This window comes from Podarcis pityusensis, assembly GCF_964106645.2.
Source record: "Podarcis pityusensis genome assembly, chromosome: 12".
Taxonomy (NCBI): Eukaryota; Metazoa; Chordata; class Lepidosauria; order Squamata; family Lacertidae; genus Podarcis; species Podarcis pityusensis.
The window spans coordinates 39,494,338-39,514,624 of record NC_138037.1 but is presented as its reverse complement, the minus strand read 5'-3'; the positions used below and the strand labels follow the sequence as shown (position 1 = coordinate 39,514,624).

The window sequence follows — 20,287 nt, the reverse complement described above, 5'->3', positions numbered from 1 at the left end:
AAGGCGTTTTAATGCAGGGCACTTTTAAAACTTTGTTTTAAAAAGAAAAAAAAGTCTTTTTTTTTTTTACAAGACACAGATGTAGGTTGCAGGCATGGCCACTATTTCTGAAGAGATGAAGCCTGCTACATTTCAGAATGATAGATGCAGCCATTGTCCTACAAGTCATTCTCCACCCCCAGACTTTACTATTTGGGGGTGGCTAAATGCAATGGCAGAGGATCCCCAGGAAAGTCTGAAGTGGGGAAAAATGTCAACCCTTTTACCACAATAATTGTTGATGGGGTGACAGACTTTTCCCAGCACCCAAAAAGAACAATAGATTTTTTGCAATAGAACCTGTTTCCTATAGGAGAGAGGTATCACCACTGACGTGTATAGGTGGTGGTGGTGGTGGGGGAAGCATAGATTCAAGTAAAAAGCAAGCACAGTGTTTAATATTTATTTCAACATCCTTCTCCCAAATCACTCTGAAAAATAATTCTCTCATTAAAACCTAGAGCTGCCTGTCAAAATTAAGGATCTTCCTCTCGCCTCTCCACAACCTCCATAGTTATTTTCCATAGTTAGTTTGGTTTTTCTAAAAAGACACAGAATTTACATTAGAAATGCAGTATTTTTAAGCACTGAAGTTCACAAAGTGAGTCAGGATAGAGAGGCTCTGATCCAGCTTGGTGTGCCATTTTAAGAGTGGATTCTGATTTGGGAAAATGGGGACCCCACCCCTGTTTAGCCTCCTAATTCTGGAAATCACACAGAGCCAATACATACCCCTAAAAATAATATTCCCTTTGATACTTTCCAGGTCAAATTTCCTTTCAGCAACCTTGAATGCAAAATGGTTCCTAAAAATCTGGAAGCTCAGCGGCAGTAAGACCCGATGACGGTGCTCATGTACCTGTATATGAGAACTCCAGCATTATATAATGCCCATACCAATTACAAAGTATTTTAGCCCCTACCGATTTTAGTTTGCACCAAGCGTAATTTTGCTCCTCTGCTTATTGCCCTGTTTGTTCTGTTCAGGAAAAAGAACCGAGAAGTACATCTGAGCTATGTTTCCATGGAAGGAGAATACATATTCTTCTACATGAACAACAGACTGGTTCCAAGATACTTTCTGTTTTGGATTTAAAAAAAAAAACCTGCACTACATAGATGACAATTTTACTATTTTATATATAGTTTCTTAGAGGGTTGAAAAAAGCAATTGCAATTAGTGTAAGCCGTGTACTATGTCTGCACATGCTTGCACTATAATGAAAAAATCAGTTTTACCTGCCCAGCCGTGAGGTGGCTTTTGCAAGAGTTGTAGTAGGACCTGAGACATACAGAACAAACACGTGCTAGTTTGTGTTTTAGAGAGTTGCAGGGGGAGCGCAGAACTTTGAGAGTCTTGGTTCAGGTTCTATACAGCAGACACAAGCACAGAGCTTATTTCAACAATAATTTCTGTTAAATATACTAGTGCTGTAAGCTGTGTACATTAATTTGCTATTTGTTTTTAATTTGTAAACCTCTGTTTTCATTTTATGTGGGAACTTTAAAATAATATTTGACAGTGTTTTCACAACATTGTGGCCCAGCTGTCCTGAAGGGTTGCTACTGTGTTGTCAAATAGAGCTAATTTTAGCCCGAGTAAACCATAGACCTGTGAAATGGCTTAAACATGTAGTAGCTCTCACCCAAAGTAATGGATATGAAAAAATTATTTCAGGTCCAGTGCAGATAAGATAGAACATTGATAGAGTAATCCTATATGCGTCATCTCAGAAGCCCTACTGAGTTCAATGGGACTTACTCCCATATAAGTGTGTATCGGATGATTCCCCCCCCCCACTCCCAAATTGCAAAAAATACCAAACTCAGTATGAGGAGAGCTATTTTAGCTGTACTAGTAATCATAACTACCTACACTCACTTGATCACACCTAACACTGATACATTTTCTGTGAAGTATGACATTCGTTACATCTGCCACTGCAATGAAAAAAATGTTGCTTACTTTAGGTTAATCACTCCCCCCACTGTTTACATTTCTGATCATCCCGAATGATTAACGCCTGTTATTCAGTCATCTTAGATGCAAAAATTGCTTTCATAATAGAAACTACCGTTTCTGTCTTCATAGAGGTGGGTGATAGATAGCCTCACTGAAGTGAAGGCATGATGTTTCGACTCTCTGCAAACCAAGGTTTCCTACTTCCTTCTTTAGAGCAAACCCACTTCTCTTTCCTTCTCTTCCTTTAATCATAGTTTAGCATTGCTTGTGTATGAATGATAATATGGTTAATACTTACTATGGTTACAAGAACGTGAAAATCCTACATTTGGCTCCCAGTTTCCTAGACAATGATTTGTCTCACCAGTATGGGTTGGAAATTGACTTATGTTCATCAGAGTTCTGCTCACACTGCAGGAGGGGGTAAAGGCAGGTTTTGCCTATCTCTTTTCTCTCTGTGCCCCCTGAAAGCCTTCTCTGGTGGCTTGGGTGATCCCCCAGAACAGCACAGTCAGCTGCAGGTAGAAGAGAAAATGGGTGAAAATTGCTGCCCCTGCTTCCTCCAATAGGCAGCCTCTACAAATCTCATTCATTTCCATGAATAGAAGCAGCTCTTTCATTCACAGAAGGAACTGTCCTGGCTGCCACCCAAGAACAACAACAGGTGTACTTTCTTGGAAGTAAGAAGCCAAGTTTTATTCAGACAGCATAAACTCAGCAACAAGAGAAGAGCAGAAATTAGTTCAGATGCCCCTGGACATCGGCAATGAAGCATAGATCAAACCAAGCTTTAGGGTTCCCTAAATGCATTTCAGGGACAAATGCATTTCAGAAGCCAGATTTGCAGGCTCAGGAGCTGCAGTCTGAGACTGTGCATGAATGAGCATGAAGCTGTTCCAACAATTGGCCGCATCTACCCTGTCCCCCTTTAAACAGATGTGCAGACCTAGCCAGGCCCTCTTTCTTGGAAACTGGGTCTGCCCCTGCCTGTGGAGGTGCTGTCATTGCTTCGGAGACAATAAATGACTTTCATTCTCCCTTGACAGCTCAGTCCGTGCCATGGAGCTCTCTCCTCTGGCACTGAAGGGGCTTCCCTGGCATTGGATAACTCCACCTCCTCCCACTAAACCAAGGAAGAGGGGGTCTGTGAGACTTCCAGAGGGAGATTCTCATCAGAAAGGCTCAGCTCCTGGTCCAGGGCTTGAGTGGAAGACCTCCGATAACCATTTGTCTCTTCCTCCTATTCATCATCACCTGAATCCTCAGGGAGGGAAACACTTTGGCTCCTACCCATTATCTGTACTAGAAGAAAGAATTTTGTGGCATGTGGGGTTTTTTTCTTGTAAAGCCACCAACTAGACATCTTGAGCTGAATAGATGAATATAAACGTTTCAGGACTGTAAAGATATAATAGAAAAGCAGTATCATTATGGGATAGATAAGGAGTCCAACATAAAACAACAAATTATCATTAATGGAAGGGAAGGGGCTACAGAAGTTGTATATGGTAGAAAACATGTCAGGGGGGTTTTTTTAATCGTGTGTACTGTAAGATATTGTACAGTTTTCCTCAGCTGACAATATTTGTAGTGAATTTGAGGCTTTTTAATGCTTCTTAATGTACCTATGTATTTCATATTTGTACAGTAGAAGTTTCTGGTTACAAACCCAAACCTAATAGAGGTCACTTTCCGTTCTGGAATAGACTTTCCATTCTGTTGGAAAGTTTTATTGTAGACTGGTGTCAATCCTATAACATAATAGGAGAGAGAATTTAAACATCAGAGCCTTTAGTTGCTCTGTTGTCTAGCCTTTGAGATCATTCTATTGAAATGAAACAAGCTTGGACTACAGAGGCTTTTAAATCTAGACTTAAAAGTTATTTGTTGATCTTTTTTATATTATTCTATTAAGGATTGTATAAATTTAATGTAACTCCTAATGTTGTCAAAGTGCCATGGTTACTTGCATAGTAGATGTTACAACATTCATAACATTTATACTTGAATATGAAGCATTGATATATGACCATAAACAGTTCATATAGATAACATTCAACTGCTAACTAAACATTAGAACAAAAAAGTGAAATATTATTGACAATCGCCTTAAAGCATAATTTTATTACGCTTATTGGCTTTGGCTTTGTGTACTTGCTCCTGCTGGCCACATGACCCAGAAGCTGTCTGCGGACAAACGCTGGCTCCCTCGGCCAGTAAAGCGAGATGAGTGCCGCAACCCCAGAGTCGTTCGCGACTGCACTTAATGGTCAGGGGTCCCTTTACCTTTACTTGCTCCTGAAATGTATGGCATACAATCATTAGAAAATTCTTCAGGGGTGGGGTTTAAGGGTGGGGCAGAATGTAGGAAAAACATCAAAGTTCCCAGATTCGTGAAGTCTGGAGACTGCCATTTCAGCTAGGGAGAATGGGAAATGGAAGAGTACTTAAGCAAGTGGTTGTAGGGAGAAAACACATCAGGTGAGAGTCTAGATAATGAGGGTGGGAGAATATTAAGGTCTTTGATGGCGTGCCAGATTCATTCTGTCCTTTGATCAAATAATCTGATGATGAGTTTATCAGATTTTAATCTAGTTGTACTATTTTCCCCCACAACATTTTACTGGAGTGAGTCCATCTCTCACCTAATTTTATTTCTATTCATTGCCTCTATCCTTGCTTTTCTTCTTCTGTTCGCTCTGAATTTCGCACTGCCTCACCCCCTTAGTCCTGATACCTTATTGTAATTAAGTCAAAATATTTGTAATAATCACACATTTGACCCTTGCTTCCCCTCTCTTCCCCTTTCGCTTCTATATGTCTCTTTTGGATTGTAGGCCACTTGGGGGGGGGGCTGTTGCATCTGTTCTGTGTAAAGTGTCATGTGCACAGGATTCAAGCTCAGCTGGTTTTTTCTTACCTACTTCATCATTTATATCCTGGAAATGGCCTGGGAACTGAACAGCCTCTCCTGATTAAAAACTCATTGAGAAATAGAACTAATCGTCATCGGCATACTGATAGTACCTCACCCCAAAACTCCTAATGACCGCTCCCAATGGCTTCATGTTGGTATTAAACAGAAGCAGATATAAGATAATCCTCTTGGTTGTTGTTTATCCCATTCATTTTGTACGCTCCTGATAAAAATCACGTATCTGGTCAAATGTTAGCCATTCTTATTTGAATAGGTTTTCACGTGTTGAAAAGCGGGGGAAGTTGCATGAAGATTTTTCCTTTTGCAAACAGTGTTTCATCTAGTACAATTTTTTTTGGGGGGGGGAGAAGGGAGAGAAATGAAAGAGCATGTAAATGTTGACCTATTGGAAGTGCATTCCCTTGACACATTCAGAACACATGCAAAAATGGTGATGCTTCAGAGCAAGCCTTTTCACAGCTTTCTCTACCGCCCAGCCCCAAATTGTTCACCGTATTCCTAGCAGTAGTTAAGGCCATCATGTTTACGTTGTGAAACACCCTGTGGTCTGTGGGTGAAGGGTGGCATATAAATGCAATGCAATGCAATCATCAATCAATCAATCAATCAATCAAGTAGCCAATCCAGAGTTTGGCTACATGGTGGTGCCACTAAGGTAAAATGAAGATACTCCGGAGTGAAGGCAATGCCATCACCCACAAATCTTCACCTATAAAATATTCCCTACATGAAGGACATAAGCCAGAGAACTATGCCATCGCGCCCCTCACTGGCTGACTTGCTTCTTCTTCTTCCTAGGTGTAATTCTGCAACATGCCATTGACACAATAATAACAAATTAGTGGATTTATACTGGACCAGCCATGCACCATTCCACTTCATTAGTGGGTCCCCAGATGTTGTTGGACTACAACTCCCATCATCCCTGAGCGCTGGCCTTGCTAGCTAGGGGTGATGGGAGTTGTAGTTCAACAACATCTGGCGACCCACAGCTTGAGAAAGGCTGTTCTACAATGATGCCCAGTGTTAGGGAATCATTTCAGTCTGGAAGGGCACTATGGCGCAATACAAGCAGGGCGAGCCACTTGCCTGATTCCCCCCCCCAAAAAAAAATATATGTGTGAAAATTGCAGTATTTCAGCAGGAAGCTACAGAACATTAGAAATGAAGCAGTATGTCCACCCCAAGACTTTTATAGGCACAGACAGTATTGAAAATGTCATCACATATAACTGCCCTGACACCATCATGAGCCCAAATTACCATGTATAGACTGTAAAAAGGACATCTAAAAACTAGTCTGACGGAGGAGCCTTTCAGAAGGGCAGCATGCTTTCTTTTCTAATATGGGGAAATATTTTAAATGTGTTTTCTCTAATCTGAAGTGATACGGTCCTTAGCTTTTCCTTTCAAATGAAGAACAATGCAAATAAAAAGTACCTCAGATAGTTTTCTTTTTCTTTCTTTTTCCTGGATGTATGTGGCCTAATTTGTTTTGCATAGACTGGTAGGCTATCAATGTTCTATGAGTGTTGTCACAGTATTGTATAGAACAGCTCTTGCGCATTCTGGGGCTTGACAAACTTATTTGCACAGTTGGTCACTGTGTGCCAATTCAAACTGTCAGTTTAAAGCTGCACAATGAAAGGGAAAGTTACGTGAATGGGACCCAAGTCCATTGCAGGCTAAAGCTTTTAGCGTGGTAATAGATACTTGGAATAATAAATCTGATATGGGGTTATCTGTGTTTCAGTTTGTCCACCTTCATAGGTTTCTGCTTCCATTTGCATTGTAGCCTTTAATGCCTTGCCTTTTATCATTATAGCTCCAGATGTGTCCTGGACATTGTGGATTTTCTAGGGTGAAACTGTCTCAGGTGTGTCAATAGGTCTTGAAATATCACAAGACATTTCCATTTAAACATGAAAAAAACACCAAAATCTTGAGTCGAAATATTGGTGTATTGTAGCAACAATTTCATAATTAAACTTTATAAATCTACCTGTGCATATGATGGTGTACTTCCTACTCGCTGATCCATCTTCAGCAAAGGTCATCAATGAGCTGACAAATGTGTCCAGTTGATCTTTTATCAGTTGCATCTGATAACTCTGTCACTGTCAAAAACAGGAGCTAGCAACCATAACTTCCAACTTTGTATTTAATGGGTTGCCTACTGCAGGGCACTATATATTGTCCCTGAGGACAGTTCTGAAGATTCACAAGCTGCAGCTCACCTCTTGACTGTAGAATGAGTAGTTGCACTTGAGTAAAAGTAACTCAAAGTCTAAGTAAAGACTCTCAGCATTATCAGATCATCAAGTTACAGTTCCAGATTTGCCACGCTTGTGACGAGGGTTGTCTTGAAAATGACGGTTCCACTATATCTGTCATAAAGGAATGCCAAATCTTATTTAAAAGTGTCTGGAGCTTCTAGTAACAATAGAAGAAGACATTTCTGACCTTTTCAAATGAGTGGGATACCATCTGTGTAATAATTTTAAGGAGTTTTCTCTAAGAAAACTGTAAAAAACATTATAAGGGTCATGATTCCCAAATCTTACCCCAATCCTTGTGAAGAATTTATGTGCCAATCTCTAGGTCCTATATGTTTTTAAGGGGTTCCTGAGATCCACGAGTTATATTAAGCAATATAGAATACAAATTAGAAAGGAATCCTTTCCCCTCTGTACCGATAGTCTTTCTCCTCCTGTCTGTTGAGCTCTTCTGAAGAAGCCCTGATATTTCAGGGACTGGGAAAAGCGGGTAGGAGCTGGCCTTTTTCTGAAGGTTTAGAATCTATTTCATGTACAGATCCACCAAGCTTCTTCTATCTATTCACCTTTATGAAGAAATGAGGGATGTTGGTTTTTTGTTATACTGATATTATATAGCAATTTCTTTTGGGTGGTTGTTTAGGAATCACTCCGTCTTAAAATTGACATCAGTTTCAATACTGACTTGCAAAGCTGAAGTGTAAGGACTAGGTTTTTCCTTTTCTTTTTGCTAAATAGCTCAACAGACCCTGGTCCGTTGAGAATAAAATCTGGTGGTTGTCCTCCATTGCAGACAGAAGGATGTAATGAATGAGGGCAACACAAGCAAGGCTTGTGGGTGGGGTGGGAGTATCAACAGGAGGGTTGTGGTTTGTTTTTTCTTCAGGTACATGCAATGTGAATCTGAAGTCCATAGTCATGGATTCTGGTATCATTTACATTGGATATGCATGACGTGTTTGTTGGGGGGCTGTGAGTATATGTATTTTCAGAAACTGAAAAATTAGGTTATCATAAGCCCTTTAAAAAACCCTGATGTTTGAAATGGCCTTCCCTTACCCACTCCTCACTTCTCTTCTGTGTCTGATGAATAAAAAAGAGAGTCTACAGAATTGGGAACAGCCTTTAATAGTACTGGGTGAAGGGAAGAGAGACAGAAAGAAGAAAAGGAACCAGTACTTTGACAGATTGTTCATTAAATGTCCCTTTTATTGAGAATTATAAAAACAAGGTGCTTAACACTGCTGGGTCATTAATGTGATACATTAAAAGGTTACTGTCAAGATAATTTTTCAGTTCTGAAAATTGACGGTAAGGGTTTATGGACAGTGCTCTTAATATTCTGCTTCGAAGATAAGGTATCTTTTAACTTGCCACTTGACAAAATCATTATGTTGTTATAAGCCTACTCGTGGAGAGTGTGATTAATGTTAAAGCATAAATAAAACCTTATTTGAAGTGGGGTGGGGGGAGACTTGGGTTGCTTATAGCAAATCCTAATTTAACAGATGTTGACTTGTGTACAAGGTGGTGATGTGGAAATGCTGAGTGACAGGGTAGTATACAATTAACCTTGTTTAATTCTTTCATTGTCTTCCACCTACAGTGTGGCATTTCAAATCCATGCTTCCTTTCCAATAGAATTAGGGGGAACTCCTTTGCTGATATTAATTAGCATTCGTGATACAAATAGCCATCTTTTCGGGTATTTGTGAGATCTCCATTTTTCAAAAGATTTAAAAAAAAAAAATTCCTAGAAATGTGCTGGCAACACATGGATGGGAAGAAATAAGAGAAACTCTCTAGCAAGCTCTGTGCATAAAAGGAATATTGCATCTTGCACACTCCTGATTACCCTGTATAAACAGCTTTTGACATCTGTCTTTATAGTTTTTGAGGAGAGGAAGACTTTGTTAAAAGAACCATTTTTGTATAGCAGTCACCATTTCAGACTTGCTTTACCTGTAATATGAAAGCAGATGGTCTGCATGTCTTTTGAATATTTATAACTATCAAAAACAATCTCTTGTTATTCACCCTTAGGCTTATGAGATGTCAGGACTGTTCTAGTTGGGGGGGAAATCATCTTGGGTGTTTACAGAAAGAGGATTACATTGAGCTGAAATGACTATACATTTTCCAGTTTAATATTTGTCCATCAGCTGTTTAATCGTATTTAGATAATTGTGTAAATAAGTTGTTGTAGCCCTTGCCCCCTCTGCTGATAGAGCTTGAAAGCTTTCAAGAACAATGAGCCAGTTATATAAATGATTATTTTTCATTTCCAGTTTAAACAATCAGAAAGGACTATGAAAGTTCTGGCTATGATACTTTTGGAAGGGCATACTTTTCACATGCAAAAATAGACTAAATATCTCTGTTCTTGCAGTCATCTTAGAACATCGATTTCTTAAGTTGCCTCCTAGGTCAGATAGCACTTTTTTGTAAATTTGTATCTTCTTTGATGAAGCTGTTCACGGTCTTCTTTACAGATATGTAAAAAATTATACTTAAAAATGGTGAGTGGGGGGCGGCAGCATGGAATTTGGGGACAGTGGAAGATAAATGGTTTTGTGACCTGAAGCTGAGCAATCACAGATAACAGATTTTGTAGTGGCTGGTTGATTTGGCAGCAAAGCATGAACAGTTTTGGTTTAGATGATTGAACTGACCTGATTAACGTTGTTTTTTCTGTTGCTTCCCAGAATGAACAACAATGCATTTTTAATCATAAGCCATTTACGAGGAGAGAACCTACAGGTCATAGTTAAGAAAGGCCATCTATAATATGCTGTACTGGTTGATGAAGATTGGATCAGATATAAAAGTACACCTAGGGATAAATCTTCTCTTGTCTTATGAATAAACAATATATATAAAAAAACAGATGAGAGACCTCAGGTCTTCCCCGCCCCTTTAAATCACAAAATGTATGCAAAATTACTGCGATGCCATCTTATCCCATATTATGCGAGGCTAGGATTCAGAATATAGGATACATTTTAAAGCTGTCTAGATGAAGCAAAAATGAACTGGGGTGGGGAGTGGGAATCAATCCCTATTGCCACATAGTTATGGAAGAGATAATTATAAATAATGTATTTGGCTGTAAAAGAAAGCTCAGTCTGTGGCAGATGGTAGCATCCCAGTGTAGTAGGGCTTTTGGAAAGGTGGCACCATTTCAGATCAAATCTTCATCAGACTCTCAGAAAAAGAACTACAAGTACTGTGCATGTATAAATTTGGGTACTTTTTGATCTTAGAGACACATATGAACTCAAGCAATTTCGCAGTGGATGTGCAGAGACACAGAGATCTGTCGGCAGTTTAAATTGTCCAAATTTTTTTCCTTTCCCAGGAAAGGGCAAAAGCTGTTACCAGTGTCACTATCTCTGACACTATAACTTGCTATATTTTATGTTATTTCTTTTTTTGCCTGTATTTTAAAGCTTTTTGCAGCCATAGGCAGCACGGAGAAAATAACTGAAAATACGTCTTTGCAAATCTCTTTGCCAACTAGCAATATTTAAGTTAACTTTAGAAGTATTTGAAGCAGAAAGAAAAATGGTAAAAGCCAGCTACAGAAAAATCTCAGTGCGAACCTTTAAATGTATTGCAGTGTTATATTCACTTGGGAGTTGTATATTTGAAAGATAATATATATATATGAAAAAGTCCTTTTCATGTGAAATTGAATGAACACAAGATTGCCTTGCAGAGAGTTGACAACAGTAATCTTTTAGCTGTCTTTCTGATATGATACTTAGCTAGCACGTGACAACAGGATTGACAGCCGTCTGTCATTTTACAGACTTGAAAAGTCCCACAGGTGTTAATTCTCAGGATGTCTTTATCTTGGCACTTCGATTTTGGACTTCCATGATTTCTGCCTCATGCCATTGCTTCACCATACATAGTCCTTGTACTTTTTTGATCCTCTGCTACCCACCTTTATTGATTCATAAAGGACAAGTAGTATTACAAACAAGGTAGTTATCTGACCAAGCCCCTCTGGTTCATTGTAAGAGTTATGATTAAAGAAACTTAGATGGCTTGTCACTTCCCATCTGTAAGGATGGGAAGAAGGTCTAATGTACTGTACCACACCCAACAGGTAAATTGTGTTGTCCTCTGAAGGTGAGGGATGGAGTTGCAAATTGGGGGGGGGGGATGCAACTTCACTATAGTACCTGGTATAACAAGCTCAACTACTATCTCTGTTACGAGTGGAGGGTGGATCCATTCAAATTCATCTTAATGTATTAAATTGATATATTTCCTTGCGTATGTTAAGGATTATTTCTTATTGAGCCTGAAAACTAAAAATAGCACTTGATGAGTGGGGGAAGTAGGGGATAAAATTATTCTAGAAAATTATTCTTTATAGAAATACTATTAGAATTTTAGGTTTGCATAATTAAATAATAGCAAATGAATATGATGCAAAAATGGAATCTTGTAGCTTCCTTCAATAAGACTTATAAGCCGCTATCATTGACCATTCATTAAAAATTGCCATTTTTTCCTACGTGGGTGTACCTGTTTTTACATAGTCATGTGAGAAGATCGTGCAAGCTCAGATTTTGTTGCATTTTCTTTCCCTGGAAGCCTCCTAACATAGCAGCTTTAAGATGTGTCAAAACAAAACTTTACATGATTTTTAACACAAGGGAGAATATGTGTTGTCTTCCATTAATGTATGTTTGTGTGGAAAAACAGCCCCCAGAGGGTCATGGGCTAGATAAAAATATGACATAATTTTTGCAAGTGATGCTACGCTGGTATTTCTGTCAAAGATACTGGCACAAATAGCAGGGATCTAAAGAGTTAGAATTCAATATGGTATTGAGTCTTAAAATATTATCCATCAGATAATTAAAATAATGTCTTTTGTTAAACATCTCAATAATACAGATGCTTTTGCCCTCCTTTTTCAGAGTATGATTTCTTCCATTGTGAACAGCACTTACTATGCAAACGTCTCGGCAGCAAAATGTCAGGAATTTGGGAGGTGGTATAAACATTTCAAGAAGGCAAAAGATATGATGGGTAAGCATAAAGATAAGAATTGAAGTAATGGTGACTACTTGTTTATGATTTGAAGCACTTTTAAGCTTATTCAGATTCTGGAAACTTGGACTTGTTTTTGCTAATATGTACAAGAGATGAGATAAAGTTTTCCTGCTCCCAGAAGACTTTTTGTACAGTATAGCCAAGGAAGAGGAAGAAAGCTGTGTAAATGCTTGAATGTTAATAATGTGTAGTTTTAAAAATTAGTATTCATTAATATTGGCATACTGACACCTGTTAGCTTTCTCAAAGTTTTAGAAATAAAAAAGGGAATCGTAACATTTTGAATACTGAAAACATTTCAGATTTTAAATCTGTCTTGTGGCCATCATAGCAGAAATAATAATAATGACCGTATGTTACAATACTGGTTTAAGAAAATAATCTCTTGATTTAAGAAAAACTAAATTCACCATATTTTTTTGCTCATGGTTTCTCAGTGAACCCTGTAGCCAAAGGATTATTTTGACTGTATGTAGGCACCATGATTATCCCTGCATCTCCATTACGATGTTCTCCTCCACATCACAGGGTTTACTGAAACATGGGGTTAATAACTTTTGAATGTGTCAAACACCCTGGAGTGAAAACAGAAGTCAGTTCCTATTTGAAGCTTCATGTTTCTATGAAGTCAAATCAAGAGTCCAGTGATGGATGTCTATATAATCTGATCCAAATTGCATTGCAGTCAGTGATAGAATTTAAATTACAGTGGTACCTTGGGTTAAGTACTTAATTTGTTCCGGAGGTCCGTTCTTAACCTGAAACTGTTCTTAACCTGAGGCACCACTTTAGCTAATGGGGCCTCCCGCCGCCACAGGGCGATTTCTGTTCTCATCCTGAAGCAAAGTTCTTAACCTGAGGTACTACTTCCGGGTTAGCGGAGTCTGTAACCTGAAGCATCTGTAACCCGAGGTACCACTGTAGTACCATTTATGGCCATTTATCTCAACATTTGTGTGCCTTTTCTAAAATGGAAAAAGCATACTAAAACCATAAAATTTACCAGAACATCACATAAAACCACAATCTGTACCAAAACACTAACTGGATTAAGGCCAATCTTTATCTGTGCAAGACCTAGTTAGACAGGGATTAGGACGTAACAGTTTGCCAAAATATGCTTTTATTAAATTATATTACCTTTTTTTTTTTTTTTTTTTTTTTTGAAAAGTTAAGCTTAGATAGTGAAAATATAATAGATTGCTATATAAATATGCTAGCAGCCATTGACCTGCTCTAAGAAGAAAAAAGGGGTCAGACTACTGGTGAAATTCATGCATGCTTACTCTTGATGACTGCCATATTAAACGATGGTTCGCCTATGATGGTTTGCGTGTGGTGAGACAGCTGTCACAGATAGAGTAACACAGAGAGCCTTCCTATCAGTTTGCGCCACATTTTAGCCACATTGTTTTTCATTGGAGCCTGCTCACATTTTTAACTGCAAACTGGGTGGTGTAATATCAGTTCTTAGGCTGCGGTCCTATTACACAATTACCAGGCGGTAAGTCCCATGAATTCATTGGATTCATGAGTAAGGGTGGGGCTTGCTTATGAGTTAGGACTAAACTGTAAGTGGCATTTCTACAGCTATTCCTCCCTAGGTATGGGATTATGGAAAAACGTGTGTGAAAACGGGTTGCTGTATATGACCAAGTCTGCAGCACCTGTCAGTCGCTGCTGGCAGAATGTCACAAATCAGCACCCCACAACAGCAGAAAAGGCTGCCCGCAAGGCTGTTGTGGGCAGTTTGCAGCCTGATTTTCACAGGAATTTCTTCACAAGTTTTTCCGTACCCAGGAATGAAAACAGTGGCTATTTAAAAAGTGATGAGGTGTTAAAATATGTACACAAATGTACAAATGAGGCCTGTGTTAACCGAACCACAGTTTAATATACAGAAATCACTTGTAACTTCAGTACCTTCCGAAATAAATACTCTGGATTCAGCATTTATTTTCAGTTTTGTTCAGGTTTTTTAAAAGCTTTCTGATGAACATTCAAATGATGGAGCTTCGCATAAGCTTCTGCTATGTATTCTCAAAACCAGATGTGTATGGTTATAGTATCCAATAACTTTTGAGAGACTGTTGCAGAATTTCATTCCCCATATTAGCTGTGCCATTAGAAAAGAAACGAGTTTTCCACCTCTGCATAGCCAGGGATTTGCTGGCCGTGCTTTTAATAACAGCTTTGCATTCACTTTTCCAAATGCTAATAATAATAATAATAATAATAATAATAATAGTAATTAATAATAATAAACAAACCATTCTAGCCATTCTAAAACTACTGGCTGGAATACACCCAGAAGTTAAAATTTGTCCAATAATAACAACAATAATGTAACTTGAAAGAAAAATCTTTAAAATACTCTCAGGTTTTTTTGGGGGGGGGCTTTAAATAGTGGATGTAAAAAGGAACAGGCCGAATACAAAGGTAATTTTTATTGTACTATATGAGAGACTCGGTGTTTGTAAGCTGAAGCTTTACAGAACTGATAATGCCAATTGCCCTCTTCTTGGGAGTGAAGAGCTTTCTCAAGTTTTCCAAGAGCCTATTGGCATCCAGCAGGTGCCTTCACGATGCTTTTTTCTTCATCTGCTAAAATCAGTTTTCTTTAGAGCAGACCTTCCTATCCAGATAGGTAGAATGTTTCCTTACATGTGTTTTAATATTTTTATCACTTATTGCTGATATTACTTATTATTTGAGTATTTTAAAGAGCTGTTTTTGCTGATAATTTTATTGTTTTGGCTTTCTTGTAATCCGCTTGGAGATTTTTCTTTATAATAAATTTTATTAAATAAATAATGCATTGTCTATAAAAAAAATACAGCTGGGAAAATGCTAGCAATGTTTTATTGGCGATGCTCTGTAATCAAATAGAGAATAATCTTATCGTGAAGATTATCAACCATGCTGTGCGCTCTCTCGCTCTCTCTCTATATATATACACATGTGTGTGTGTGTGTGTGTGTGTGCCTGTAAAAAAAAAATCATCTAAGTAGTATCTCTCTTTTCCCCCTCTCCTTCTGTAGCTGAAATGGATAGCCTTTCTGAACTATCCCAACAAGGTGCCAACCACGTCAACTTTGGACACCAACCAGTCCCAGGGAACACGGCTGAACAGCCTCCATCCCCTGTTCAGCTTTCTCATAGCAGTCAACCACCTGTTCGGACCCCACTTCCAAACCTGCATCCTGGACTTGTATCTACTCCCATTAGTCCTCAGTTGGTAAATCAGCAACTGGTAATGGCCCAACTGTTAAACCAGCAGTATGCAGTGAACAGACTTCTAGCCCAACAGTCCTTAAACCAACAGTACTTGAACCATCCTCCTCCGGTCAGCAGATCCATGAACAAGCCGTTGGAGCAGCAGGTCTCAACTAACACAGAGGTGTCTTCCGAAATCTACCAGTGGGTGCGTGATGAATTGAAACGAGCAGGAATCTCGCAGGCAGTTTTTGCACGTGTGGCATTTAACAGAACTCAGGTTAGACTTTTCTTTAAAAAAAAAAAGCAAGATTATTAATTTTTATTTTTATTTTTGCCATCTCCCCTGTTCATTATTCTATTATTTGCACAAACTTAGACTTGCCGTGATGGATAAATGAAACATTGGTAGATGCAAAATTGGTAGCTTCTAGGAAATGTACTAGGAAATTATGACCACACTTAGCTGGTTCTCCTGCATACCCCCCATTTCTTTTTTTTTACTTAGTAACCATGGTTTGGAGAAGTAAACAGTTAAAAAGTGCAACATCTTATAGGTCTTCAAAGCACGCTTTTAGTATAAATAGTTTCTATTATTCCCAGACTTTGGAACATAATTTAAAATTGCACAACAGTGGGCCGATAGGCACATTCAGCCAGAAGTAGCTCACTTCAGTCATAAAGTGCTTCGCATCTATAATGTTTGCATTGCCTAGTCAATTCATTTGTTTAATGGGCACTGACACATACTATGGCATTAGTCGTTGTACCTGTTATGCTTTGGTTGCAGACTATTGGGGCAACTTTGAAAATTAACAATTAGTGATGCAGCAAGAGATGATGTTGCTGCTACATCTCCTGCCCAGTGTCATCTTGGATGTTGTTGTGTAAAGTTGAGAGAGAAATCCAATAAAAGAGTAGGCAGGAGATGAAGCAATTGCAACCTCTTCTGCTGTACCAGTAGTGTTAAAGCAGGAACGTTTGTCCACCACAATACTGTTGGACTCCAGTTTCCATCGTTCCTGACTATCAATTTGCTATGCTGATGGGAATTGGAAGTACAGCAAAATCTAAGAGGGTCTGCTCCCCATGTGTTGAAAGAAAAGGGCAGATTCTGCATATTGCAACTGGCAGCCCTAATAATCTTTTCCACTGCCATCCTTGAGTCCACCTCCTCCAACCCACAGAAGTTGAGAAGTGTTCATGAAACATTTGGAACACAAAAATAAATAGCAAGCTTCAACAAGGTTACCTCATCATCCTGAAGCAGTGTTCTGCCATTCTGTGACTCCCCAACAAAGAAACCAAAGGAGAGGAAGAGTGGACCAGACTAGATCAGAGATGCCAACCAAACAGGAGAGATAGGAGCACACAAACTGGCGCTACCCATAAAAGGGACCAATGAATTATGATAGACATACATGGTAAATGGTAATACGTTATATCAAAACAAAGTATGTAAACAGTCATAAATCGCAAAAAATGGAGATCACAGATGCCTAATAAAAAGAAAAGCCAATTATTCAAGCTACTGAAATACCTGCCCAGGATACAAACCCTGCAATGAAGAAAAAAAATGCTAATCTTACAAAAACTTTACCAGTTCCAATGGGAAACGGTTGCATTTCAATTTGGATTCTTCTTCTTTTATTTAATGTTTGTACCCCACTTACTTTTCCAAAATGAAGCCCAAAGCTTTTAACAAGAACATACCAAAGTAAAAACAATAATATCAAAAAACCACAGCCAGGCAATATGAATAATTGCCTTAACTATAAAAATGCTGGAGTAAACAATCAATAAAATTAATTTTCAGTATCTCAGGCAGCATCAGTTCAATTAATAATGCAAAATTTATAAACTGAATAAATTTTGAAAATACAAAGATTTCACTAAATAAAAAAGGGATAACATAGCACATACTTTCATCAGAAATACTTAAAATTAATTAGAAAAATCTTTATATACATGGAGAAGTTTCTTCATGCATTGCAACACTGTTTTGGTCTTTGTAATCTACATTGGTAGAGACAAAATAAATAGAATAATTATGAAAGAATAAGAAAGCATATGGTAGGCAGGGCAGGGGATCCCCTCAGAACACTCAGTCACTCATTCCTAAACTGCAAATATTTTCACAGCCAAGCTGATGGTGTCCTTTTCTTGAAAACCTAATAAACTTATTCAATAAAATAAAAATCTTCTGAGTAGAATATACATTCTAAATATATATTCCATATATTAAATTAAAAATATATGGAGAGGGGAGGGTAGCAGGAATGAATTGCCTCCCCCCAAAAGTTGATAGCCCTTTTAAAGGGGTGTCACATTCTCCATTTGAGTGTTCATCTTTCCCGTTTTTGTGGGTGTACCTCTGAACAACATTCTGTTTCGTTAACTTCTTTCCCTTTTTTTGGTAGTCGGGGGCTGTATGCTTCCCCCTCTCCAGTGAGCTACTGTACCAGAAATGGTACATTCCCTCCTTACTTGAAACAAACAAAGGTTATATCACCAGTATGGGCACCAACCTCAGTACTGTAGGATAGTGGTGGGGAACCTGTGTTCCTCCAGATTTTATTGGATTTTGTCCTCCCCCCGGGCCCAGCTAACATTCCCAGTGGTTTGTTGAGTTGTAGTCCAACAACATCTGGAGAGCCACATGTTCCCCATCCCTGCTGTAGATTGTTTGCATATTTGATGTCCAAGAGTAATCTCTGTAGTCTGTATCTGTGAAGACTTCAGGAGCAGTCTTGGTGCCAGATTGTAGCATGCCAGAGGTATAGTTTTTACTTTGACTACTCCTTCTCAAGTTCTGACACAACAGCCCAGTTGTTTCTAAGGCTCCAAATGAGCACAGATAGTTCCACCTAGCCCTTCATTTGTTTTCATTAATCATGCCTCAAACAAAATCTTCCCCACTTTTTATAAAATAAAAATATTTGTAGGACAACCATGACAACCCCATTTTAGTACGGGTTTTAAAAGTCCAGTTTTTCACTGTTTGACTTATTTTTATTGCACAAACTATTAGCAAGGTCCATCAGCCTGAGCTTTGGAAAATGTAACTGCTTTTATTCGTGAGTCGCTCATTGAAACAATGTGAATTGAAAATATTTGTGATTATTTCCAGCTCTGTGACTTCTACTGAAATGGAGGAAGGGTTTTTTGGTAATATTACATCTGCTGAATTTTAATTAAGTTAAACGTGTGTGAATATAAATTGTGGGATATTTCTGTATGTGGAATTTACGCTACGGACTGAAGTTATTTTTAAATTGTTCTTGGACAACCAAGAACTAGTTTCACTGAAAAAAGCAGTTCTGATTAAGGGAGTAGTATGCTTTTTAAGAGCTTAAATTTTTTGGCTAGTGCACAGAAATTCACTAACAGTTGAAGACCATGCAAGTTAGGATAGCCTTCCGCAGCCAGTCTTGTGGTCTGCAGACGTTTTGGACTACAATATCCATCAGCTCTATCCAGCATGCCATCAGTCAAGGATGATGAGAGTTACAGTCCAACAACATCTAGAAGGCACTGGATTGGGAAGGGTGCCTTACGATTTTTGCTTAAGTAGTAGCTCTCATTTTACTAGTGTGCATATGAATTTATCTGTAACACTCTTGTCAAAAAGTTGATGTTGCCATATTCTAGGACAAATTCATGCATCTTTCAGTTGGTACAGACCATGATTTCCACCATTCCAGAGACGGTGGTTTCCACTGGACCTTGTACAAATAAGGGGCAGGGGGAATATATTTTGTTCTTTTGTGCCCCACTTAACTGTCTTATGTCTTTTCCCTCGTTTATTACATAAAAAGAAACTTTCATGCAGCATTTTAATGTAAAAGATATTAGTAAATAGAGGGTCTATCTAAAAACCAGCTCTGTTAAGGCAAGTTTACTATTGTTTCAGATATTATGTGTAATACAAAGAGGTGTTTCATACAGAAGGAACAGATATTTTGATTTGTAAGATTTCTTGATTTCTTAGTCTTTTTGTTCATACATGCTTCTGAAGCAGTTTTGTTCTACTGATGTTTCTACTAAGCATGTCTCTTGCTTATGCTCCAGGCTTCTACATATATATATTATTTCACATATTTTAAATCTCCAAATATGATGGGTTGGGTTGGTTGTTTTTTTTTGAAAGTTTCATTTCTGAAATTGTTATCTGTTAATTTCTCGATTTTACCCTTTCCCATGGCAAAGATTAGTGTTTTTCCTGTTTCTCTCTCTCTCTCTCTCTCTCTCTCTCTCTCTCTCTCTCTCTCTCTCTCACACACACACACACACACACACACAGAGAGAGAGAGAGAGAGAAGCTGCAGCAATTCCATTAATCATTATTTTATTGTTAAATAGTACAGTAAAAGAGAACAAATGCTTTTGGATATTTAAGGGGGGAAAATCAAACTTTGAATTTGCACCAACTATAAATTTTTCAACGTGTGTCCCATAAACTGCTCCATACAACAACTGCAGTTTAAGAGAGATCCCCGGGTATAGGGCGGTATACAAATTCAATAAATCGTCATCAACAACAACAACAACAGAGTAGTACATTGTTGAAGGGTCTAGGAAATCCTTTTGGAAGGTTTTAAATCCTTTCTTTTGCTTAGCAGTGAAATTGATTAGTCTTGAGGACTTTCTTCTTGAAAATACATGCTTGGGAGGAAAGGTTCCATTCTGCCATGTTAAGCAGCAGGCTGGATCTCCACTAACAAGTACATCCGTTTGCAGGTTCCTTAGCCTGCTGCTTGACACAGACAACATGGGAACCTA

At 38.4% G+C, this 20,287-nt stretch overlaps 1 protein-coding gene across 28 annotated transcripts in view; it reads left to right on the top strand.

Annotated features, from left to right (window-relative positions):
- The window catches only part of SATB1 (SATB homeobox 1), a 117,363-nt gene that overhangs the window by 45,478 nt on the left and 51,598 nt on the right, over positions 1-20,287 (top strand). For 26 of the 28 annotated variants that reach the window (XM_080974696.1, XM_080974703.1, XM_080974708.1 and 23 more), the window contains 2 exons: positions 12,154-12,265; positions 15,331-15,785. In XM_080974696.1, the coding sequence (XP_080830822.1) occupies positions 12,154-12,265; positions 15,331-15,785 (567 nt within the window). The remainder of the gene's footprint in view (positions 1-12,153; positions 12,266-15,330; positions 15,786-20,287) is intronic. The other 2 variants (XM_080974688.1, XM_080974701.1) reach the window with 1 other exon arrangement.